Source organism: Lepidochelys kempii, chromosome 23 (assembly GCF_965140265.1).
Source record: "Lepidochelys kempii isolate rLepKem1 chromosome 23, rLepKem1.hap2, whole genome shotgun sequence".
Lineage (NCBI taxonomy): Eukaryota > Metazoa > Chordata > Testudines > Cheloniidae > Lepidochelys > Lepidochelys kempii.
In genome coordinates, this window is record NC_133278.1 from 2255909 (window position 1) to 2282032 (window position 26124).

Here is a 26124-nt window from a genome sequence, read left to right on the forward strand (position 1 = left end):
TACAGCTAAAAAGAATTTATAACAAAAAAATTAGGTGTCATTTTTACTATTCCATCTCCTGTAAAATTTGAACCTATTCTTTGAAAATAATATTGCCCTTGGTCAGAGTAGTATGAGGAAGTTCTTTATTCTCAGATATGCAGCAATAAACTATTCTTTTTGTGGTGGTTGTGAAAACTGTGCCTCTGAGATCTGTATGTCCTGTTCGAGAGAGATATGTTGCAGACTGGATGAAATTCACCTCTCTGCAGGTTCTGTAACCTGGACCTACTTTTTTCTAGGCATATAGCACCATAAGTTACAAACTTATAAACAGGGTCGTTGTCCCACCATCTTTTGACCCCATTGAAATACATGAGATTCAGTGATTTTTTAGGAATGATGTAGTGAATAAATGGTAACATTTTTCATGTTTGCAGCAGCACTGGATGCTGGTAAGGAACTTCAGGTTTCATAGATAATTCAGGCATATTTTAATTATGGACTAGTTCTGGTACATACACTTATTGGCATTTAGCTGTGTGCAATTGTGCATGAATTTTTTTCATATACAGTGTGTAGACTTGGTTTGAATATCTTCTCTGCAGGTTGCATTTCCTAAAATAATATCATCAAGATCAAATTTCTCATCAATCAAGTTTAAGGCAAACCAGGCTTAAATTACTTCACTTGTTCATGACTAGGCTTGGAAAAATTAGATTTTTATTGGTAAATGTCAATTTCACCATACATACACAAATGTATGAAAAATATTGCCATTGATAATAATTGTAATTTATGCATAGAAAAAGTGAGAAAATTGCTGCTTGAGAGCATATTAGAGTTTGATTTAAGGATATTTATTTTGTACGTTTTGATATGTGATGTTGACAGTTTGTGTTTTAACTGGTGTAAAACTAACTTTTTGAATCACAACATATACTGTCATTAAATAGAAAAGGAGTACTTGTGGCACCTTAGAGACTAACCAATTTATTTGAGATTAAGCTTTCGTGAGCTACAGCTGTAGCTTAGTCTCTAAGGTGCCACAAGTACTCCTTTTCTTTTTGCGAATACAGACTAACACGGCTGCTACTCTGAAACCGGTCATTAAATAGTTATTGTCTTAACCCCTCCCATATTTTCCTGCAACTATGAAAAATTAAATAGATAAAAATAGAAAACAATGCTTAAAACCCATAATTTTGTGCAACTGTGAAAATTTAAATTGATAAAAAATTAAAAATGCTTAAATATAAACATCAATATTATCCCTCAAATTTATATTTAAAAAATATGAATTCTGCCAAATCTGTTCCTGATGATCAGTGTAGCTTAAAGAGCAAAATGGATTTAACCACACATACAAAGTTCCAGTTGTTTGAAAGCACTTTTAATTTGAACACATATTTCCATCTAAAATACAAACCAGAAGTATTTATCTAGAATACTATATAATAAGGATTGGTTTATATATATATGGGCTAATGTATCAATACTGGTATTGCTTTCATTTTAAAATGTATTATCTGTTCATCTCTGTTATCTAACTTTTTCCTGTTACCTTTTGTTTAGGAATCTTGCTATACACTAATGCAGTTTTCAAGCTCTGAGTCTTGTCCTAGTTTATCAGAAACCAAAGCATATTCCCTGACCAAACATTAAAGGTGGGTAAACATGGACCAGTACCACCTCAGTGATGAAAACTTCATCCAATCAGAGATGCATATTCCTGGATTTTCAGAGAGTCAAGGGCTGAACTGTAGTGACACTCTCAACCTTAAGCTGTGTCCAGATACAAGAGACATAATGTATACTGGCCTAAGCAGCCTAGATATGGATCCTAGCCTTTCAGCTGCAGATATGGCTAATGACACTTTGGAGGACAATTTAGATGCACTGTCTTTGTATTCTGTGAAGGACTGTGATTTTGTTAAACTCCTTGATGAGTCTGACTTTGGCTCACAGCCTTCTTTGTGTGGTGAGTACATTGGAATCTCCTTTGGTTATAATTTTACAGTTCAGTGTAGCCAGAAATTCTTCAGTAGTTAATTTAGAAGCTAAAGTAGACCTAGTGATAATCTCTTTGGGGCAGGGACATTGGGTAAAATTTTCAAAAGCCCCTAAATGACGAGAAGCCTAAATCCCAATTTCAAGTGCCTTTTGAAAATGAGACTTAAGACTTCTAAGTCACTTAGGTGCTTTTGAAAATTTTGCGTCTTTATTTGTCTTATAAATTGTCATGTGTATTTATAGCTCTATAGAAAATAGTTACTTATAATTACTGTAATATTAAATAGGATAGGAATATTTCCCCTACGACTCTGTTTCCTTAAAATTGTACCATGACTAGGAATACACTCTCTGTTCAAAGTCTTTGCAACTTGATCTCAAAACTGCAAATGGAAAATTTAAAAACATTAAGATAACAGATTTGCTAAATATGCTGCTAACGTTTACATTACTAGCTTTCCTTGAAGCATAGAAGAGACATTCTGTTTAATTTTTGCATTTCAAGTTCTCTGGGAAATGGATTTAGAAGAATGGGCTTTCTCCAAAATTTGCAATTAGAAGTTAAAAGGAGAATGTCCTGAGTAAAATACTGTCCTTGAAAGAACAGGGTAGCATCACTGCTAATGCAGATCAGTGATCATGCAAAAGTTCAAGGAAATTTGAAGACAGAAAAAACAAAAAGACACAAGCAGGAGTGCTCAAATAAGAGAATGATAGAATTTTTTTTATAAAATTTGGTGCTTTTATTTAACTGATTAGGCCAACTGATAAAATTTGTAGTATATCTACCTCTCTCCTTTTTCATTCTGGTTCATAGGTAATTAATCTTAGATTTATGAAAACAATGTAAGCTTAGTGGCTCAATGAATTTATTAACTAGTCAGTCATCTCTGGTGACCTTGGTTTAAATATTGATAAGGTCACAAGTGCAAAATAATTCGGAGGAGTCTCCTGTGTCCATTTTTGTCCAAAAAAGCGGAAACAGTGTGGCAGAATTCAGGTCAGTTGACACTGCTCAAGAGATTCAGGACTGAAATAGCAAGCCACAACTGAGGTGCATTGTCAGAGCTGGGTGAGGACATAGGCCTGGAAAAGCAGTGGTGTTGCAGATCACAGGCTACATTGTTAGACACAAACCTGTGGTGCATCATGCTTGTACTAGTTATCCTGCCCTGTAACTAGGCTCCCAACAGAAAATTTAGGGGAATTAAAAAGAGAAATCTATGAAACCTTACATTATTGGGGTAATTTACTAAGATACTGTGTGTTACCTAATGAGTATAACTTTCACCCTTTATTTAGAATTGGGACTTCCTGTCCCAGCAGCACCTAAAGAAGTTGAACAAGAAGGAAAGTCCAATTCTGGTAGTGCCAGGAAAGGGAAGCATCAGCACAGCTCTCCTCAAAATCCTGTTCTGGATTGCAGTCTCTGTGGAAAGGTGTTCAGCAGTGCCAGCTCTCTTAGCAAACATAACCTGACTCACAGCCAGGAACGGAAATACATCTGTAAAATCTGCAGCAAGGCTTTTAAACGGCAGGACCACCTGTATGTAGGCGTTTACTAATATAAAGGCATAAAACTATGTTCAGTTTGTTTGTTTGTATGTTTGAAACAGAGTGGATAGTATCCACTTCAGTAGTACTTCATTTTCCTGTTTCAGTTTGGTTTAGACGCACAGTTACCCTACTTTGGTACTTTGGTGTGGGCATTTGTCAGGCCAGCAAACCCCATCAAATTACATTGCAAAGCTATATCAATAGCAGAAGCAAGTTAGTTCTAGCATTTCCAGAGCATATTGGTGCAGGAAGGGCCTCAACTAGCCATATAAGACATAGTTCAGCTACAGAAGACTTGGTAAGCTTGTATTGTGCAATAGCAACTAAGAGCCTTTTATTTTTCTTTCTGCTCAGTGGTCCAGGGAAAAGCTTACTGGTGTTGGAAGTACTTGTACTGGACAGCCAATTCTTGTGTGGTTTCAGCAGCCAATATGTTGTGAACTGCAGTTAAAGATTAAATTTTCACACCATTAATAACTGGGATTCAGTGTTTCAAATGCTGTATGGCATTTGTTCTATCTCTAGTGGTTCTTGAAGTATTGGACCTTCAGTGGTCTATTCTGGTTTCTTGATGTAGCAGTGCTGGTTCAGACTAATTGTATCAAGTCCAAGACATCGGACCAGTGCAAATGCCAGTCCCAGGGAACGGGCTGGAGGTTTCAGTCCGTATTACTATATTTTGAATTAATATGTGTCCTTTAAAATGTTGTTCCGCCCTAAAAGTGTCTCTGTAGAAAGGGCATTGTGGTGTTCCATATTCATTGTTTGTCACTGGTTTCTGTATCAAATTTGCTTTGAAATTTTGAATTTCTCAGTGCTGGCAGTTAAAAAACATCTTTCCTGAGAGTTTTGAGAAGGTCAGTTTTGAATTGGATTCAGCGATAGGCAGCCAGTGCAGGTGATGGAGGGTGGGAGTGATGTAATCCTTCTTCCTAGAGTGAAAAAAAAAGCAGTCGGGCTGCAGCTGTGTGGACCCCTCCTGCTTTAGAGAGCCCTAATTGTGCCTTGTTTTACACTCTGTCCAACCCCTGTGAGTTCTGTAGGAGTTGCACTGGATATGTCAGTGCAGAATTTGACCTTCAGAATTTAATAAAACCATAGAAGTGAGAACTGAAATAGTTCAGGAAAGAAATGATTTAATTTCTGCTAGTCATTTTAATATGAGTCTTCTCTTCTGTCTTTTGTCTTTTTACCTCAGGAGTGGACACATGCTAACACATCAGAAAACAAAACCATTTATGTGTATAGAACAGGGTTGCAATAAGAGTTACTGTGACCATCGGTCGTTGCTTCGACATTATGAAATGCAACACGGCTTGTCTATCTTGAAGGAGGCCACCTGTGATGAAGATGCCTGTAAGGTCTCATCACCTTCTCATGATGCATTTGTCCAAAGAGGACAAGGTAGCTTGAGAATGGAGAGGCTGGCTGTTCACTCTGAATCCAAATCTCCAAATCCTGTCCTGCCCAACAGAGACCTACTGAAATGTATTGTTAGCAGCATTGTAAATCAGAAGCTTCCAACAACTCCAGCATCGTCTGCAGGGGACTTGAAAGGTTCACTGCAGTCTTGCTCCTCTGTAGCTGATAAGGTTTCTTGCATCCCATCTAGCACGACTGCACTATTTGAAGCTACGAGTGACAACGTGGTGAAGGAGCATTATTCTTGCCAAAAGAATGCCACCTCTTCTAATGTGTATGCCATAATAAATCCTGGTAATTTATCTGTGATCACGCCAGGAGAAAACATAGTTACCAGTTTGACTGATACATCCCTGCGTTCAGAATCACAGTTTCCTTTAGAGACTACAGGGCTGGATTATTGGCCAAACAGCACTTTACCTTGTTTTCCATTATTCAGAGGTCAGAAGATTTCTGCAAACTCCTCCCATCAGTCAAGCAGTAATTTTCAGTGGATCAGAAACATGCCAGTTTGTACTAAAAGCAAAGGGAATAGTGTTTATATTAATCACAATCCATCTGTTGCAGCTCAGAATATTTCAGGTGGGTTTCCTGGACCTTCTCATGCATTCGACTCGTTTGCACAGATGTATGAGTGTCCAGATGCTGTGTCATTCGCACTTTTGAAGACCCAAGGGGAAATCTCAGGTGAAACAAAGCTCAGCAGTTTTGAGGAAGCCTTTAGGCCAACAAAAAGACAAGAATGTGACATTGATTCTTGTCACTGGCAGAACATTCAGAAGCATAATGTGTTACAGAATGATGCTAACCCACACTTCAGGCAGCTTTTCATGGAATCCTCCGTGAACCAGGAGCATTTGCAAGTGCAGCAGCACCTGCTCCAAATGTTCACCAAATCTCAACACATTTTGTCCCACACCCAGGTGGTGGCTCCATCACAGAAAGCAACTTCTGAGGTGAAACAGGCTGTAGAAAAACCACTCCAAAATGTATTGCAACAGCAGCAGCAGGCTGACGTGATTCACTCTCTTCTAGAGCACACACAACGTGGAGGGTCTCCCATGTATATGCAAAAGACTTTGACCCAGTATCAGAAGGATGTGTTATCTGTTAGTGAGGAACAAGGCCAAATAGGAAGGCAGCAAGCAGCAGTTACTTTGCAGTCTTCTCGGTCCCTGTCTGACCCTTTCATAAATTCAGACTCTGTTTACTCTGCCAAGCAGACTAGACCCTTGAAAGGGTGTGTGGGATTCAAAGATACTGACAACCCAAGCCAACCCCAGACTGCAGTATGTGATAAGGCCCTGGGAAACTCTACTTATGGGAAATCACGTCAGCGAGAAAATAACACTTCTGTATATAGCAACAAAGAGAAGAATGAAGGATATTGCAAAGGAACAAGTGGAAAACTACAGTCCAGCAGTGGTAGGCCTCGCCGCTTGTCCAGTGTCCGAAAAGAGAAGCTAAAGTTTGACCTGTCTTGCACAGCTTCTCCAAGTCAAGTGGCCATGGCTTCCTTTTCATTACCTGGTACTTCACCAAGTCATGTGACTGAAAAGAAACACAAACTAACAATTTTTAATAGGATTCAGGTATGTTCAAATCTTCTTTTATTTTTTAGCGAATAAAATAAAAACTTTTAAATAAATAAATAGAAAACAGAGATGGCATCTTCATGGTTAGAGCAGGGAATTAGGAGTCAGAAATCCTGGCTTTTCCTATTGAAAGTCACTGGGAGGTATGTGTCTAACTCATTTGGGTGCTTTTGCATCTTTAAGTATCTAAATAACTTTGTAAATTAAGCCCTCTGTGTCTCAGATTCTCCATCTTTAAAATGAGGATAATGATATTTACCAACCTTTGAGAAGTTGTGACACATTATTGGAGCAGTGACACAAGGCTCCATTTTTTAGCTGAGAAGTGAAACCACTATTGTAACCCTTGTGGTACAAAACAAAACCAAACCACCATGTAAGCTAGTCTTTTTGAAAATTAGGGTGTAAATATATAGGGGAAATTATTTTAAAACTAAGACCTTCTGTACCAAATTTGTATAGAAGATTGCAGTTTATAATGGAAATACTCACACATTTTAACAGGGCTGTGCTAGTAGACTATGCTAATAACTTGTTGCCAAGAGGAATCAAGTTGAAATCTGCTTCTGGATTGAGATGGGACTCTAATCAGCTCATCCAAAAGCAAGTGTTAATGTAGTTGCAGAATAAAACTTCTTTTCAGACTAAAAAAAAAAAAATCCCCAGCTCTGAAAATATTTAGTATTCCACAGGATAAATAAATAGTTTCACAGTTACTGTTGATCTAGATGTCTTTGTCAGGATCATATTACTACATTATTTTAACATGTGGGAGAAATGCTCATAATTCATTCAGTTCTTCTAGTGAATTATGTATGAGGCTTAGTCACTAATCAGTGAAGATATCTTTCAGTGCTCCCATGGGTTGCACTGAAATATTTCTTTGCTTTTCATAAATCAAAAACAGTAAAGCTTAGTCTGACATCCTTCACACTTGGTAGTGTGACAGGATCCTTATTTCTTGTACTTTATTTGTCAGTGTTGCTGTATTAAACTTCATCTTGAAAGGTGTGGTAAAGTGGGTCCAACATTCTTTTAAACAGCACATCAATTATGTTTTTTGTTTTATTATGAATAAAAATATGGGGCAGTTAGCTGTGCTTTTAACCTGAGATCTGAAAATACTTTATAATTGTTCATGAAGGGGGTTAACATTACCTCTGTTTTATAGTTTGGAAAACTGGGACACAGAGATGTTATGTGATGTTTTAAGTTAATTTGCAGTCTGGAATAGAACCTAGGGTTCCTAACTCTAGGTACTGAGCCTTAGCTATTGGATTTCATTGTTTCCCTGTGTTTTTTTAAATTGGAGGTGGGCAAAGTACGGCCCATGGGACACATCCGGCCCGCGGGACCTTCTTGCCCGGCTCCTGAGCTCCTGGACCAGGAGGCTAGCCCCCGGCCCCTTCCCTGCTGTTCCTCCTCCCCTGCAGCCTCAGCTCACTGCACCACCAGTTCAATGCTCTAGGCGGCGGGGCTGCGAGCTCTTGCTGGGCAGTGCAGCTGCAGAGCTGCTGCCTGACCTGGTGCTCTGTGCTGCACGGTGGCGTGGCTGGCTCCAGCCGGGCGGCACGGCAACCTGTCCTGGTGCTCTGAGTGGCACGGCTGTAGCACTGCCAGCCACTGGTGCTCCAGGCAGTGCGGAAAGGGATCAGGGGGGTTGGATAGAGGGCAGGGGAGTTCGGGGTGGTGGTCAGTTGGCGGGGATGTGGATGGGGTTGAGGCAGTCAGAGGGCGGGGAACAGGAGGGTTGAATGGGGTCAGGGGTCCCGGGGGGGCAGTCAGGAAGGAGAGGGGGGGTTGGATGGGGTGGCAGGGGGCAGTCAGAGGCAGGGGTTCCCGGGGCAGTCAGGGAGAAAGGGTGATTGGATGGGGCAGGAGTTCCAGGGGGGCAGTCAGGAATGAGAGGAGGGGTTGGATGGGATGGCAGGGGGCGGGCTGGGGTCCCGGGGGGGCCATCAAGGGACAGGAAACAGGGGGTTGGATGGGGCAGGAGTCCTGGGGGGGGCCGTCAGGGGATGAGAAGCAGGGGGGGTCGGATGGGGGCGGGGGCCGGGCCACGCCTGGCTGTTTGGGGGGGGCACAGCCTCCTCTAGTCAGCCCTCCATACAATTTTGGAAACCTAATGTGGCCCTCAGGCCAAAAAGTTTGCCCACCCCTGTTTTAAAATCTTTTTATTAGTGTTGACAACTTTGGACTCACCAAAAATAATCTTTAGCATTTACATGGCACTTTACATATTTCAAAGTGCATTAAAAACTAATTAATCCAGTGTCAGAGGTTTAAAAATGATTTAACAAGATGAAGTCTCACAGGATGCTTTGTAAAGTCTTTCACCTAGGTTCTTGGTTCAACTTGGGCTCTGGTCAGTAATAAAATATTGCTAGCATCAGACTGTTCAGGGAGCTGTGTGAAATGAGTCAGTACAATAATGGACAGATGTCCATATAGCACAGATCACTTTCTCAATTGGGAGTAATTAGTGCCTAACTGCTTGCATCAGCAGAGAGATAAGGGGCTAAATAGTTATACATAATGAACTTCTCACCCTTAGGGTATGTCTACACTACGGAATAAGGTCGAATTTATAGAAGTCGGTTTTTTAGAAATCGGTTTTATATATTCGAGTGTGTGTGTCCCCACAGAAAATGCTCTAAGTGCATTAAATGCATTAACTCGGCGGAGCGCTTCCACAGTACGGAGGCTAGAGTCGACTTCCGGAACGTTGCACTGTGGGTAGCTATCCCACAGTTCCCGCAGTCTCCGCTGCCCATTGGAATTCTGGGTTGAGATCCCAACGCCTGATGGGGCTAAAACATTGTCGCGGGTGGTTCTGGGTACATATCGTCAGGACCCCGTTCCCTCCCTCCCTCCGTGAAAACAAGGGCAGACAATCGTTTCGCGCCTTTTTTCCTGAGTTACCTGTGCAGACACCATACCACTGCAAGCATGGAGCCCGCTCAGGTAACCGTCACCCTATGTCTCCTGGGTGCTGGCAGACGCGGTACGGCATTGCTACACAGTAGCAGCAACCCCTTGCCTTGTGGCAGCAGACGGTACAGTACGACTGGTAGCCGTCATCGTCATGTCCGAGGTGCTCCTGGTCGCCTCTGTGAGGTCGATCAGGAGCGCCTGGGCAGACATGGGCGCAGGGACTAAATTTGGAGTGACTTGACCAGGTCATTCTCTTTAGTCCTGCAGTCAGTCCTATTGAACCGTCTTATGGTGAGCGGGCAGGCGATACGGACTGCTAGCAGTCGTACTGTACCATCTTCTGCCGAGCAGCCATGAGATGTGGATGGCATGCAGTCCTTCTGCACCGTCTGCTGCCAGCCAAAGATGTAAAAGATAGATGGAGTGGATCAAAACAAGAAATAGACCAGATTTGTTTTGTACTCATTTGCTTCCCCCCCTCCCCTGTCTAGGGGACTCATTCTTCTAGATCACACTGCAGTCACTCACAGAGAAGGTGCAGTGAGGTAAATCTAGCCATGTATCAATCAGAGGCCAGGCTAACCTTCTTGTTCCAATAAGGACAAAAACTTAGGTGCACCATTTCTTATTGGAACCCTCCGTGCAGTCCTGCCTGAAATACTCCTTGATGTAAAGCCACCCCCTTTGTTGATTTTAGCTCCCTGAAGCCAACCCTGTAAGCGCCCCTCCCGGCGTCAGAGCAACAGCAAACAATCGGGCATCTGAGAGTGCTGTCCAGAGCAGTCACAATGGAGCACTCTGATGGGGCTAAAACATTGTCGCGGGTGGTTCTGGGTACGTATCGTCAGGCCCCCGTTCCCTCCCTCCCTCCGTGAAAGCAAGGGCAGACAATCATTTCGCGCCTTTTTTCCTGAGTTACCTGTGCAGACGCCATACCACGGCAAGCATGGAGCCCGCTCAGGTAACCGTCACCCTATGTCTCCTGGGTGCTGGCAGACGCGGTACGGCTTTGCTGCACAGTAGCAGCAACCCATTGCCTTCTGGCAGCAGACGGTGCAATACGACTGGTAGTCGTCCTCGTCGTGTCCGAGGTGCTCCTGGCCACGTCGGCTGGGAGCGCCTGGGCAGACATGGGCGCAGGGACTAAATTTGGAGTGACCTGACCAGGTCATTCTCTTTAGTCCTGCAGTCAGTCCTATTGAACCGTCTTATGGTGAGCGGGCAGGCGATACGGACTGCTAGCAGTCATACTGTACCATCTTCTGCCAGGCAGGCAAGAGATGAGGATTGCTAGCAGTCGTATTGTACCATCTTCTGCCAGGCAGGCAAGAGATGAAGATGGCTAGCAGTCGTACTGTACCATCTTCTGCCGAGCAGCCATGAGATGTGGATGGCATGCAGTCCTTCTGCACCGTCTGCTGCCAGCCAAAGATGTAAAAGATAGATGGAGTGGGTCAGAACAAGAAATAGACCAGATTTGTTTTGTACTCATTTGCCTCCTCCCTTGTCTAGGGGACTCATTCCTCTAGATCACACTGCAGTCACTCACAGAGAAGGTGCAGCGAGGTAAATCTAGCCATGTATCAATCAGAGGCCAGGCTAACCTCCTTGTTCCAATAAGAACGATAACTTAGGTGCACCATTTCTTATTGGAACCCTCCGTGCAGTCCTGCCTGAAATACTCCTTGATGTACAGGCACCCCCTTTGTTGATTTTAGCTCCCTGAAGCCAACCCTGTAAGCCGTGTCGTCAGTCGCCCCTCCCTCCGTCAGAATCATAGAATCATAGAATATCAGGGTTGGAAGGGACCCCAGAAGGTCATCTAGTCCAACCCCCTGCTCAAAGCAGGACCAATTCCCAGTTAAATCATCCCAGCCAGGGCTTTGTCAAGCCTGACCTTAAAAACCTCTAAGGAAGGAGATTCTACCACCTCCCTAGGTAACGCATTCCAGTGTTTCACCACCCTCTTAGTGAAAAAGTTTTTCCTAATATCCAATCTAAACCTCCCCCACTGCAACTTGAGACCATTACTCCTCGTTCTGTCATCTGCTACCATTGAGAACAGTCTAGAGCCATCCTCTTTGGAACCCCCTTTCAGGTAGTTGAAAGCAGCTATCAAATCCCCCCTCATTCTTCTCTTCTGCAGGCTAAACAATCCCAGCTCCCTCAGCCTCTCCTCATAACTCATGTGTTCCAGTCCCCTAATCATTTTTGTTGCCCTTCGCTGGACTCTCTCCAATTTATCCACATCCTTCTTGAAGTGTGGGGCCCAAAACTGGACACAGTACTCCAGATGAGGCCTCACCAATGTCGAATAGAGGGGAACGATCACGTCCCTCGATCTGCTCGCTATGCCCCTACTTATACATCCCAAAATGCCATTGGCCTTCTTGGCAACAAGGGCACACTGCTGACTCATATCCAGCTTCTCGTCCACTGTCACCCCTAGGTCCTTTTCCGCAGAACTGCTGCCTAGCCATTCGGTCCCTAGTCTGTAGCTGTGCATTGGGTTCTTCCGTCCTAAGTGCAGGACCCTGCACTTATCCTTATTGAACCTCATCAGATTCCTTTTGGCCCAATCTTCCAATTGGTCTAGGTCCTTCTGTATCCTATCCCTCCCCTCCAGCGTATCTACCACTCCTCCCAGTTTAGTATCATCCGCAAATTTGCTGAGAGTGCAATCCACACCATCCTCCAGATCATTTATGAAGATATTGAATAAAACCGGCCCCAGGACCGACCCTTGGGGCACTCCACTTGATACCGGCTGCCAACTAGACATGGAGCCATTGATCACTACCCGTTGAGCCCGACAATTTAGCCAGCTTTCTACCCACCTTATAGTGCATTCATCCAGCCCATACTTCCTTAACTTGCTGACAAGAATACTATGGGAGACCGTGTCAAAAGCTTTGCTAAAGTCAAGAAACAATACATCCACTGCTTTCCCTTCATCCACAGAACCAGTAATCTCATCATAAAAGGCGATTAGATTAGTCAGGCATGACCTTCCCTTGGTGAATCCATGCTGGCTGTTCCTGATCACTTTCCTCTCATGCAAGTGCTTCAGGATTGATTCTTTGAGGACCTGCTCCATGATTTTTCCAGGGACTGAGGTGAGGCTGACTGGCCTGTAGTTCCCAGGATCTTCCTTCTTCCCTTTTTTAAAGATTGGCACTACATTAGCCTTTTTCCAGTCATCCGGGACTTCCCCGGTTCGCCACGAGTTTTCAAAGATAATGGCCAGTGGCTCTGCAATCACAGCCGCCAATTCCTTCAGCACTCTCGGATGCAACTCGTCTGGCCCCATGGACTTGTGCACGTCCAGCTTTTCTAAATAGTCCCTAACCGCCTCTATCTCCACAGAGGGCTGGCCATCTCTTCCGCATTTTGTGATGCCCAGCGCAGCAGTCTGGGAGCTGACCTTGTTAGTGAAAACAGAGGCAAAAAAAGCATTGAGTACATTAGCTTTTTCCACATCCTCTGTCACTAGGTTGCCTCCCTCATTCAGTAAGGGGCCCACACATTCCTTGGCTTTCTTCTTGTTGCCAACATACCTGAAGAAACCCTTCTTGTTACTCTTATCATCTCTGGCTAGCTGCAGCTCCAGGTGCGATTTGGCCCTCCTGATAACATTCCTACATGCCCGAGCAATATTTTTATACTCTTCCCTGGTCATATGTCCAACCTTCCACTTCTTGTAAGCTTCTTTTTTATGTTTAAGATCCGCTAGGATTTCACCATTAAGCCAAGCTGGTCGCCTGCCATATTTACTATTCTTTCGACTCATCGGGATGGTTTGTCCCTGTAACCTCAACAGGGATTCCTTGAAATACAGCCAGCTCTCCTGGACTCCTTTCCCCTTCAAGTTAGTCCCCCAGGGGATCCTGGCCATCCGTTCCCTGAAGGAGTCGAAGTCTGCTTTCCTGAAGTCCAGGGTCCGTATCCTGCTGCTTACCTTTCTTCCCTGCGTCAGGATCCTGAACTCAATCAACTCATGGTCACTGCCTCCCAGATTCCCATCCACTTTTGCTTCCCCCACTAATTCTACCCGGTTTGTGAGCAGCAGGTCAAGAAAAGCGCCCCCCCTAGTTGGCTCCTCTAGCACTTGCGCCAGGAAATTGTCCCCTACGCTTTCCAAAAACTTCCTGGATTGTCTATGCACTGCTGTATTGCTCTCCCAGCAGATATCAGGAAAATTAAAGTCACCCATGAGAATCAGGGCATGCGATCTAGTAGCTTCCGTGAGCTGCCGGAAGAAAGGCTCATCCACCTCATCCCCCTGGTCCGGTGGTCTATAGCAGACTCCCACCACTACATCACTCTTGTTGCTCACACTTCTAAACTTAATCCAGAGACACTCAGGTTTTTCTGCAGTTTCATACCGGAGCTCTGAGCAGTCATACTGCTCCCTTACATACAGTGCTACTCCCCCACCTTTTCTGCCCTGCCTGTCCTTCCTGAACAGTTTATAACCATCCATGACAGTACTCCAGTCATGTGAGTTATCCCACCAAGTCTCTGTTATTCCGATCACGTCATAGTTCCTTGACATCACCAGGACTTCCAGTTCTCCCTGCTTGTTTCCAAGGCTTTGTGCATTTGTATATAAGCACTTGAGATAACCTGTTGATCGCCCCTCATTGCCAGTATGGGGCAGGAGCCCTCCCCTCACAGACATTCCTGCCTGTGCTTCCTCCCGGTATCCCGCTTTCCCACTTACGTCAGGGCTTTGGTCTCCTTCCCCCGGTGAACCTAGTTTAAAGCCCTCCTCACTAGGTTAGCCAGCCTGCTGGCAAAGATGCTCTTCCCTCTCTTTGTAAGATGGAGCCCGTCTCTGCCCAGCACTCCTCCTTCATGGAACACCATCCCATGGTCAAAGAAACCAAAGCCTTCTCTCCGACACCACCTGCGTAGCCATTCGTTGACTTCCATGATTCGACGCTCCCTACCTAGGCCTTTTCCTTCCACGGGGAGGATGGACGAGAACACCACTTGCGCCTCCAACTCCTTTATTCTTCTTCCTAGAGCCACATAGTCCGCAGTGATCCGCTCGAGGTCATTCTTGGCAGTATCATTGGTGCCCACGTGGAGAAGCAGGAAGGGGTAGCGATCCGAGGGCTTGATGAGTCTCGGCAGTCTCTCCGTCACATCGCGAATCTTAGCCCCTGGCAAGCAGCAGACTTCTCGGTTTTCCCAGTCAGGGCGGCAGATAGATGACTCAGTCCCCCGGAGGAGAGAGTCCCCGACCACCACCACCCGCCTTCTCCTCTTGGGGGTGGTGGTCGTGGAACCCCCAACCTCAGGACAGCGCATCTCATGCCTTCCAACCAGCAGAGTCTCCTTCTGCTTTCTCGCCCCAGACATATCATCTGGTCCACTCTCCGCAACGATACCTGTGGAGAGAACATGAAAGCGGTTAGTTACCTGTGTCTGTGTTACTGGAACCCGGACATTCCGCTTACCTCTTCTGGAGGTCACATGTTGCCAAGCTTCTTCACTGGCCTCTTGGCTCCTCTGTGCAACCTGCTCTATATCTGTAGAGCTTTGGCAGACAATCGTTCCACGCCTTTTTTCTGTGCGGACGCCATACCAAGGCAAGCATGGAGGCCGCTCAGCTCACTTTGGCAATTAGGAGCACATTAAACACCACACGCATTATCCAGCAGTATATGCAGCACCAGAACCTGGCAAAGCGATACCGGGCGAGGAGGCGACGTCAGCGCGGTCACGTGAGTGATCAGGACATGGACACAGATTTCTCTGAAAGCATGGGCCCTGCCACTGCATGCATCATGGTGCTAATGGGGCAGGTTCATGCTGTGGAATGCCAATTCTGGGCTCGGGAAACAAGCACAGACTGGTGGGACCGCATAATGTTGCAGGTCTGGGACGATTCCCAGTGGCTGCGAAACTTTCGCATGCGTAAGGGCACTTTCATGGAACTTTGTGACTTGCTTTCTCCTGCCCTGAAGTGCATGAATACCAAGATGAGAGCAGCCCTCAGAGTTGAGAAGCGAGTGGCGATAGCCCTGTGGAAGCTTGCAACGCCAGACAGCTACCGGTCAGTTGGGAATCAATTTGGAGTGGGCAAATCTACAGTGGGGGCTGCTGTGATGCAAGTAGCCCACGCAATCAAAGATCTGCTGATATCAAGGGTAGTGACCCTGGGAAATGTGCAGGTCATAGTGGATGGCTTTGCTGCAATGGGATTCCCTAACTGTGGTGGGGCTATGGACGGAACCCATATCCCTATCTTGGCACCGGAGCACCAAGCCGCCGAGTACATAAACCGCAAGGGGTACTTTTCGATAGTGCTGCAAGCTCTGGTGGATCACAAGGGACGTTTCCCCAACATCAACGTGGGATGGCCGGGAAAGGTGCATGATGCTCGCATCTTCAGGAACTCTGGTCTGTTTCAAAAGCTGCAGGAAGGGACTTTATTCCCAGACCAGAAAATAACTGTTGGGGATGTTGAAATGCCTATATGTATCCTTGGGGACCCAGCCTACCCCTTAATGCCATGGCTCATGAAGCCGTACACAGGCAGCCTGGACAGTAGTCAGGAGCTGTTCAACTACAGGCTGAGCAAGTGCAGAATGGTGGTAGAATGTGCATTTGGACATTTAAAGGCGCGTTGGCGCAGTTTACTGACTCGCTTAGACCTCAGCGAAACCAATATTCCCACTGTTATTACTGCTTGCTGTGTGCTCCACAATATCTGTGAGAGTAAGGGGGAGACGTTTATGGCGGGGTGGGAGGTTGAGGCAAATCGCCTGGCTGCTGGTTACGCGCAGCCAGACACCAGGGCGGTTAGGAGAGCACAGGAGGGCGCGGTACGCATCAGAGAAGCTTTGAAAACCAGTTTCATGACTGGCCAGGCTACGGTGTGAAAGTTCTGTTTGTTTCTCCTTGATGAAACCCCCCACCCCTTGGTTCACTCTACTTCCCTGTAAGCTAACCACCCGCCCCTCCTCCCTTCAATCACCGCTTGCAGAGGCAATAAAGTCATTGTTGCTTCAAATTCATGCATTCTTTATTCATTCATCACACAAATAGGGGGATGACTACCAAGGTAGCCCAGGAGGGCTGGTGGAGGAGGGAAGGAAAATGCCACACAGCACTTTAAGCACAGCACTTTAAAAGTTTACAACTTTAAAATTTATTGAATGACAGCCTTCTTTTTTTTGGGCAATCCTCTGTGGTGGAGTGGCTGGTTGGCCGGAGGCCCCCTCACCGCGTTCTTGGGCGTCTGGGTGTGGAGGCTATGGAACTTGGGGAGGAGGGCGGTTGGTTACAGAGGGGCAGCAGTGGCAGTCTGTGCTCCAGCTGCCTTTGCTGCAGCTCAACCATACACTGGAGCATACTGGTTTGGTCCTGCAGCAGCCTCAGCATTGAATCCTGCCTCCTCTCATCACGCTGCCGCCACATTTGAGCTTCAGCCCTGTCTTCAGCCCGCCACTTACTCTCTTCAGCCCGCCACTTACTCTCTTCAGCCCGCCACCTCTCCTCCCGGTCATTTTGTGCTTTTCTGCACTCTGACATTATTTGCCTCCACGCATTCGTCTGTGCTCTGTCAGTGTGGGAGGACAGCATGAGCTCGGAGAACATTTCATCGCGAGTGCGTTTTTTTTTCTTTCTAAGCTTCACTAGCCTCTGGGAAGGAGAAGATCCTGTGATCATTGAAACACATGCAGCTGGTGGAGAAAAAAAAAAGGGACAGCGGTATTTAAAAAGACACATTTTATAAAATAGTGGCTACACTCTTTCAGGGTAAACCTTGCTGTTAACATTACATACATAGCACATGTGCTTTCGTTACAAGGTCGCATTTTGCCTCCTCCCACCGCGTGACTACCCCCTCAACCTTCCCCCCTCCCTGTGGCTAACACCGGGGAACATTTCTGTTTAGCCACAGGCAAACAGCCCAGCAGGAATGGGCTCCTCTGAGTGTCCCCTGAAGAAAAGCACTCTATTTCAACCAGGTGACCATGAATTATATCTCACTCTCCTGACGATAACACAGAGAGATAAAGAACGGATGTTGTTTGAATGCCAGCAAACATACACTGCAATGCTTTGTTCTACAATGATTCCCGAGTATGTGTTACTGGCCTGGAGTGGTAAAGTGTCCTACCATGAAGGACGCAATAAGGCTGCCCTCCCCAGAAACCTTTTGCAAAGGCTTTAGGACTACATCTAGGAGAACCGCAAATGCCAGGGCAAAGTAATCCTTTCACATGCTTGCTTTTAAACCATGTATAGTATTTTAAAAGGTACACTTACCAGAGGTCCCTTCTCCGCCTGCTGGGTCCAGGAGGCAGCCTTGGGTGGGTTCGGGGGGTACTGGCTCCAGGTCTAGGGTGAGAAACAGTTCCTGGCTGTCGGGAAAACCGGTTTCTCCGCTTGCTTGCTGTGAGCTATCTACAACCTCCTCCTCCTCCTCATCTTCTTCGTCCCCAAAACCTGCTTCCGTATTGCCTCCATCTCCATTGAAGGAGTCAAACAACACGGCTGGGGTAGTGGTGGCTGAACCCCCTAAAATGGCATGCAGCTCATCATAGAAGCGGCATGTTTGGGGCTCTGACCCAGAGCGGCTGTTCGCCTCTCTGGTTTTCTGGTAGGCTTGCCTCAGCTCCTTCAGTTTCACGCGGCACTGCTTCGGGTCCCTGTTATGGCCTCTGTCCTTCATGCCCTGGGAGATTTTCACAAAGGTTTTGGCATTTCGAAAACTGGAATGGAGTTCTGATAGCACGGTTTCCTCTCCCCAAACAGCGATCAGATCCCGTACCTCCCGTTCGGTCCATGCTGGAGCTCTTTTGCGATTCTGGGACTCCATCATGGTCACCTGTGCTGATGAGCTCTGCATGGTCACCTGCAGCTTGCCACGCTGGCCAAACAGGAAATGAGATTCAAAAGTTCGCGGTTCTTTTCCTGTCTACCTGGCCAGTGCATCTGAGTTGAGAGTGCTGTCCAGAGCGGTCATAATGGAGCTCTCTGGGATAGCTCCCGGAGGCCAATACCATCGAATTGTGTCCACAGTACCCCAAATTCGAGCCAGCAACGTCGATTTAAGCGCTAATCCACTTGTCAGGGGTGGAGTAAGGAAATCGATTTTAAGAGCTCTTTAAGTCGAAATAAAGGGCTTCATTGTGTGGACGGGTGCAGGTTTACATCGATTTAACGCTGCTAAATTCGACCTAACATCCTAGTGTAGACCAGAGCTTAGAGATAGTCCTTTCAGGTCACAGATGAGGCACATTGATGCAATTGTGTAGGGAAGCTGCTTGCAATAGTGCTGCCCATGCTGTACGTGTTCTGTGGATAAATAGGAGTTTTGAGTCTCCAAGGTTTTGTGGAGAGTCATTTTTCTTGTGTTGATTATTAGTTGCACTTCCTGCCCCATGCAGTCTGCTGACATCTCACCCTCATGCACTACTCTGATGGAGAGTTCATATGCATGCTTTTGTCCAGGCTTTGCACAAACTGCTGCTGTTTCTGCTGGCCAGAAGGTCGCCTGTCATCTATGCACTGAGGTGAACCTTTGTGCAAGGAATCCCCCCTACTCCATACTGTGGGGGCAGGTGCTGAGCCACCTCTGTTGTACTGTTCCCTGCCTTCCCCTAGGACCTTGCAGAAGGCTCTCTGTAATGGAAGGGGCCTGCCATTGCTGTGGGAGGAGTGAGATGCTGGCTGGGCCAGAGGAATGCCGGCACTAGGAAACCTGCACGGGGCTCAGAAGCTATAGGAACTCTCTTAACTCCTTGAAGTTTATATGGGGCGTCTTGCTTCCCTCCCCAAATCCCTGCATGTGGGCACCATGCATTAGGAGCCTAAGAGATTGGAAAGTAGGAGGAGAGGATCCTCCCTCTCTGGCATTCTTCTGCAGGAGGTTACTTTCTCTGTGCTGATGATTGCTCTCTCTTTTAGAGGGTCTTGTAATGGGAAGTAAGCAACTTATGATATAAGAGTGCTGTTGTTTGGAACTCATGTTATTTGTATATGCACACAAGGGTTATGAGGATAAATTCATTAATGTTTGTAAAGGGCTTTGGGATCCTGTAAAGAAAGTTTCTAAACCATATAACTGCAAAGTGTTATTTTTAGAAATGAAAGAACTCTGAAGTTCCATGTCTTGTTTCAGTATGGAATAACTATATTGTAAGTTTAAATCATGGACAGCATAACATCTGTTTTTGATTTTTTTTTTTTAAACTCAGGGTGGAAATATCTACAGCCTTACTAATGCAGTGAGGGAAGAAAACTTGTCAGCTGGATGGTAAGCAGGGTACACTGTAGTCTTGACAGAGCTTCAGATAAAGTAATGTCACACAGATTTTTATTTTTACTTTTAGGTTTGGCTTCAAATGTCTGTGTTAGCAGTAAGAGTCCAAATGATGTATTTGCTCCCTTAGGGTTGGATTTTTACATAACCCTTTTTTTTGGCTAGCTCTGAGATTATGCTAATTAATAGGTGTTTGAATTTGAGCCACAAGGCTTTCATAAAACTACTTTCTAATCCACAAGCATGAAAGCCATATAGCAACTTAAGTATGACAGAGGGATATTTGAGTGTGGTATTTAAGGTTATTAATATGGTAATAAAAACTGACCAATCCTTTTCTTTTCACACATTACCATAATGAATGAGGGTTCACAATGAAAGGAATGGAAGGCAAATTTAGAATAAAATTAAATGAGATTCACCTCTGGGCAAGAAGGGCTTCAGTGGGTCTTAAGTTGAGTACAGGTCTTGTGCTGAGTTTCATCCACAATGAGTAGTCAGCCTTTGAAATTTATTGTAGGAACAGAGAGTCAAATACTGAAGCTGGATGTTTAAAAGTGAATGGATAATTTTATGACCAGTAATTTATTTACGGCAAGTTTGTGCCCTGGTCCTCAGTGGCTGCATAGGGAAGTAAACACCTTTCCCCCTCCTTCTGTTCAGCTGCTTAAAACCTATCTGCATCACAGCTTGGGTGCTGGTGTAGAGAGCAGGGACTGCACTCCTGATATTCCTTCCGCAAGTAAGCCATGGTCTATCTTCCCATATGTTAGCCAGTGGAGCTGATTATTTATTAAATGAGGAAGTAAGCTGTTCCCTGAAAGGGGGTGTCAGAGCTTACTCCTCCCTGGGGAAGGAGGGGAGGAGCTGTGACGTAGGGTCACAGTTCATTCCTGGGGTTCCTCTTTGGGTGATACAGCTATGTGCTGCCCCATGCTTAAGTCTGAGCCTTTGTGACACTATCTGTGGTACCCAGGGCTCTGAGGCACCTTGCTACCACCAGCTCTTAGCGGGAGGAAGCCTTGTCTGTGCCCACCAAGGCTCAGCTCCCTGACACCACAAGCCTCAGGTGACACAAGCACTACCTTCAGGCTTCTGCAGGCCCCATCCTCTCTTTACGGGTTAATGATATGCACACTTCAACTCTGAACTCTGAGCATCCCCCTGGAGTATCCAGCACCTGTTCCACTGAACACTCACAGAATTCATAGATCCGCTACTCCCCAAGGAAGAGGACACCCCAGTGTAGCAGTTACAGCTAAGAATCGCCACTCTGATCAACACACAGCACTTAGATATGTTTATAGTAAAAACCTTGAAGTAGTTTATTTAACAAAGAACATAGACTGGGAAGAAGGAAGTAGAACTAATAGAAACAAATGGCTACATATAAAATAAAATCATAACATGCTTTGTAGCGGCTAAACTTAGCTAACAAGACATTATCATGTCATATAGAAGGAAAGCACACCCAAAATCCTTGCAGTGTATTATAGCCAGTCTTAGCTGTAATCTTCTGTTCATGAGACAAGTCATGTTGTCCTCTTGCTTTGTCAGTGGAGAGATCCCCTGTGTCTCTTTGCAATCCCAGATACATCCAAACAGTCCTTTGATCTTTATTCATAAACAGGTCACCCTCCTGCTTATTGTTCTTCCCTGTGGCCTCCCCCTCTTGTTGACCTTGCAATTTTTTAATTAGCATCTGGCTCCACGTGCACATAGGCTTACCTTGTGAGACACTCGGTGCACAATACACATTTGGCCAATCAAAGAGAGAGAAGCATCCCCTGACCAAACAGAATCTATCCAAGGCTGGTTACCTCCTGGTGACCTGCTTTTAACTTCAAGGCTTTAAGAACATAATTTCCAGTATAGATACATAACTTCCTAAATATTACTCAAACATACATTACAGAGTGACTAATAATCAGTGGTTGTTGATAGAGACTTCACATATCACTCTTTGGTATCATATACCATCGTAGGGATTCCTATGCATCCCTACGCAGCCTGGGAGTTCTCTGCCAGTTGGCACAAGGAGGTTGCTGAGTCATAGCCTTACAGTTCAATCTAGTGAAATTCAGTTGAATTCAATGAAGTTGCACGGGTGTAGCTTGAGAGTAGAATATGGCCCACTGATTTAATTCTTCTGTAGACATGGCGCAGATTAATATGATTCTTCATTTAAACTGCACAAACAGCTGCCTTTCCTACAATGCCACTAACCGTGATAGATACGCCAATAATTTTCCATCGTTAAGAAATTGATTGACATTTATTAAGAATCTGAAGAATCCATTCCTGGTCCGTAATGACTGAAAGTCACAGTTCATAGTGAGCAAGTGTCCACATAAAAAAAAAATCACCCACACATCAAGGTAGTCTCCTTCTCTCTCTCCCCATCTTCCATTTCTAGCCCCAGGAGAGGAGCCAAGGACTGAATGGACCATAGAGTCTGAACTCATCTCTCATTCTCACCCTTAAGGTGGTCCCTCCACATTAGGGTGGTAGGTGGGTGGGTATTGGAAAGCTTGAACTGCCTTTGCTTTGTTTGTGTTGTGGATAGAGGACTTGAGTCTCCAGAGCTGTCAATCTGTCGCCATTCATCAGCAAAAAATTCATTAGGGGAAAAAAAAATAAAAGGAAAAACAACCCACATGTAACACATGTTTTCCGATGGCAACATCTCAATTACAGAAATTCCATATGGTATGTTTAATGGATGGCTTAAGAAAATGCTCTGCGGGATTTGAATGCAGGCCATCATTTTTAGAGGAAGTGGTGTGGAGCTCTGTGTAAGCTCAAAAGCTCATCTCTGTCACCAACAGAAGTTGGTCCAGTAAAAGATACTACCTCACCCACTTTGTGTGTTGCTTTTTGGAAAAGGCATTTCTACATAGTTGGTAACAGAGGTACAATTGCATGTAAATACCCAAGAGGGCATTTCATTGCATCTTCTGTTTAAAACTATCTTTCTAACATGGATGATTTATGTCCCAGTGGGGATTTTTCTCTGGTTAACATAGTTTGCTGATAAATGAACTGTAGAGACTTCTTTTCTAGCTAGACATAAAATGAGAACTAAAGACGGGAATGCAAGCATGCACCTAATGTTGATAGAGACTAAATTGCAAAGAGTAGTTCAGCTTCATAATGTTAATTTTCCATCCTTTTACCTTGCTTTTCACGCTTAGTAATAACACCAGTGGTGTTCCTGCAGATGGGAACGAATATGCAAGTGGTTTCGTTTGCAAGACCTGCGGTCAGCTGTTCTATACTGAGAAAGGTTTAAACAGCCATATGTGTTTCCAAAGTGAACAATGGCATTCACCACCAGGGAAAATGGAACAGCAGGTAAAGGGAAATTGAATCCCTCAGTGCTTGTTAGTTAATGGGAGTATGAATTAAAGCCACAAGGATTCTTTAAAACCTGTTCCTGGCCTATGGGGATAAAAATACCTTGAAGCACCTTAACCTTTGTATTGAAAATTAAGAATAATAGGATAGAATCTAGAATTCTGGAACTATCAGACACCCTTCAAGTGGTTATTGTTCAGTAGGCATTCTTAAACAATTGTAATGTTTCAAAAGAGTGCTATTTCCCACAAAATTTTCTACTATATAGACAGGGAATATCATTGAAAATGGTCACTTTCTTTTTATAAGATAGAATTTTTTAAGTGCGTCTACTGTGCATAGGGGTTGACTCCGTGGATACTCCTGGGCTGGAGCACCCACGGGGAAAAATTAATGGGTGCTCTGCACCCACTGGCAGCCAAGCTGCTCCCGCATCCCCACCTTCCCCACCCGAGTGTGTCATGTCCCTGCTCCTCCGCCTACAGCTATTTGGTGGCGTGCTGGGAGGGAGGGGAAGGAGCAGGAATGTGGCGCACTCAGGAGAGGAGGCAGGGAAGAGGTGGGGCTGGGTTGGGGATTTGGGGAAGGAGTTAGAATAGGGGCAGGGAGGGGGTGGAGTTGGGGCAGGGCAGGGTTGGGATGGGGCAGGGCCTCATGGAAGGGTTGGAGTGGGGGCGGGGCCGAGGCCGAGGCCGGGCATAGAGGGGGGTCAAGCACCCACCAACGGGAGCAGAAGTCAGTGCCTATGCTACTGTGGTAGCACAGTCTTAGGGTTTGAGAGCCAAGTTTGGCGTGGAGTGTGGCATAATGGTTAGAATAAGGGACTGTGACTTATGGGTTCTGTTCCTGGCTCTGTCACTAACTTGTTATGTTACTTTGGAGAAAGTCATTTAAATCATTGGGTCTTCATTTTTTCCATATATAAAATAGTGATAATAATAGTGCTCTAATGCAGAAGGATATTGTGAGAATTAATTGTTTGCAAAGCACTTTGAGATCCTCAGATGAAAAGATGCTATGAGATATGCCTGTTATTATTATTATTTATTAGAATTTTTTGTGTTAAGGTGTACAATGCAGAAAACTTAAACCCTCAGAAATTGTCACTCAAGCGAATAGGAGATGGAAACACTCCATCAGAAATTAAGAAACCTTTAGAAGATGTAACAGTGGCACCTCTTGTGATCCCAGTCTCTGTACCTGTGACAGCTATGAACCAACAGACCAGGAACAAAGTGGGTTGTGATTTGTGTTCTTCTACATGGTATACATTGACTTTAATGGGACAACTTCTGTGAGCAATTGTGCACCAGTATGTGAAATCCCTCCCTGCTCAGATGGTTAGCAAAAAGCCTATGCACCACTTAGGTTCTACTTAAACCCTTAAAATAAAACTTAAGTGGCATTTCAGTGGCGGCTTTCTATACAGCAGTGAATTTCACTGCAATGTGAGGGGTTCATATGGACCTGTGAGATTAATCAATTGGAAATATATAAATATTTTAATGCAGTAAACCACTTTGAGTTGCATAACATTTGAAGATTGTGAGAAATGTCTGAATTATGATGCAAGCCTTGTATTTGGCTTTTGGTTTTGTGGAAAAAATAAATATTTACAATTACAGAGTTGAGGCAACATTTAACTGAGTTTATTTAATTTGTTAGATTTGAAAAAAAGTAATTTGTTCTGTTTCTTGCTAGTAATTGCCTTCTCTGGTAATTCTTTGTCACCAGTAGCAAGTGAATATTTTAGCTAAGAAGTTAGCAAATAGGCTTTCCTAGAAAAATTATTAGGAAGGAATTTCACAGACTTACTTTGCTATCAGCACTAGTTGGTGAATTTGATTATTGTGTAGGATAATCATTTGGTTTAAAGCAAATTAGAGTATATCTGAACTCTTTAGGAAGGATTCGCAATAACTCAACTCTATATGATTACAAGGAAACTTACATAGAGCTCTAGTTTTCATTCCTTGCTCATGTGAATACTTCCGTTGACTTAAACGGGACTACTTGCATGAGTAAGGGCTGCAGAAGAGGGTCCTTTCTTTAACTCTGCTCTAAATCTTGATGTTTGCTATTAATTATTAGTCCCAAAAATGATGAATCACCAAAGTGAGATGCTAGAAAAACCCAAACATGCAAACGACATGAGTCCCATGTAATTTCAAGTTTCCTCCTCTGTTAAATGATTTTAAGTGCTTCATGTTGGTCATATGCCACACACCTTAAATGCCAGAGACTCACACTTGTTACACTTGTTCCTGTGGTCAATTAAAATTCCAAATGAAATGTCTCCTCAGGTTAATGAAAAGGAAAGCCAGGATGAGAAGGACCTCAGGAAAAGTTTGCCCCAAAAAAAGAGGAAGAGACAGACTCGTCCCAAATCGCTCTTTATCCCACCTCCACCTCCCTTATGTGCTGAGATGCAGACAGCCATGATGGGAGGATGCCATGAGAGTAATCTTCGATCACCTGTCTACATGGTTGACCACCTCCTGAGAGACTTATTCCAAAACTCTCCATATACCCCGCCTCCTATGCTCAGCCCAATACGGGAGGGATCAGGGCTTTATTTCAACACTCTTTGTTCTTCCTCTACTAATGCTGGTCCCAACAAGTTGTACAGTACCATTCTAGGTAACAAAAACCACAGTGTTCACATTCAGCTAATAATAATAATAGAAAGAAATCCAGTTTGCTATCATTAGTTGTATGGGCCCAGATTGTCTGTTGCCCTGACCTTTGTGCAGATATTTACTACAATGCAAAATGGGCTTAATTGGTACTACATTAGAAAGGCCCACACTTTTGCACTGGTGTCAATGACACAATGTAAAGATCAATGGAAAATCTGGACCTATATGTCCAACAGTGTAAGTTAAGAATGAAAACTGCTCAACTAATTTTCTTGCACTACTTTTCTGTTGTGTTGGTCTAAGCGTTAAAAGCATTTGACAGTTACACCAAAATGTACAAATA

General features: G+C 44.7%; 1 protein-coding gene across 2 annotated transcripts in view; it reads left to right on the plus strand.

Annotated features, from left to right (window-relative positions):
• Nucleotides 1-1592: 1592 nt before the first annotated feature.
• The window catches only part of ZNF541 (zinc finger protein 541), a 53255-nt gene continuing 28723 nt past the window's right edge, over nucleotides 1593-26124 (plus strand). For both annotated transcript variants that reach the window (XM_073321739.1, XM_073321740.1), the window contains exons 1-7: nucleotides 1593-1960; nucleotides 3295-3538; nucleotides 4748-6563; nucleotides 19721-19779; nucleotides 22980-23139; nucleotides 24210-24377; nucleotides 25446-25782. In XM_073321739.1, the coding sequence (XP_073177840.1) occupies nucleotides 1657-1960; nucleotides 3295-3538; nucleotides 4748-6563; nucleotides 19721-19779; nucleotides 22980-23139; nucleotides 24210-24377; nucleotides 25446-25782 (3088 nt within the window). In that variant the 5' untranslated portion in view covers nucleotides 1593-1656. The remainder of the gene's footprint in view (nucleotides 1961-3294; nucleotides 3539-4747; nucleotides 6564-19720; nucleotides 19780-22979; nucleotides 23140-24209; nucleotides 24378-25445; nucleotides 25783-26124) is intronic.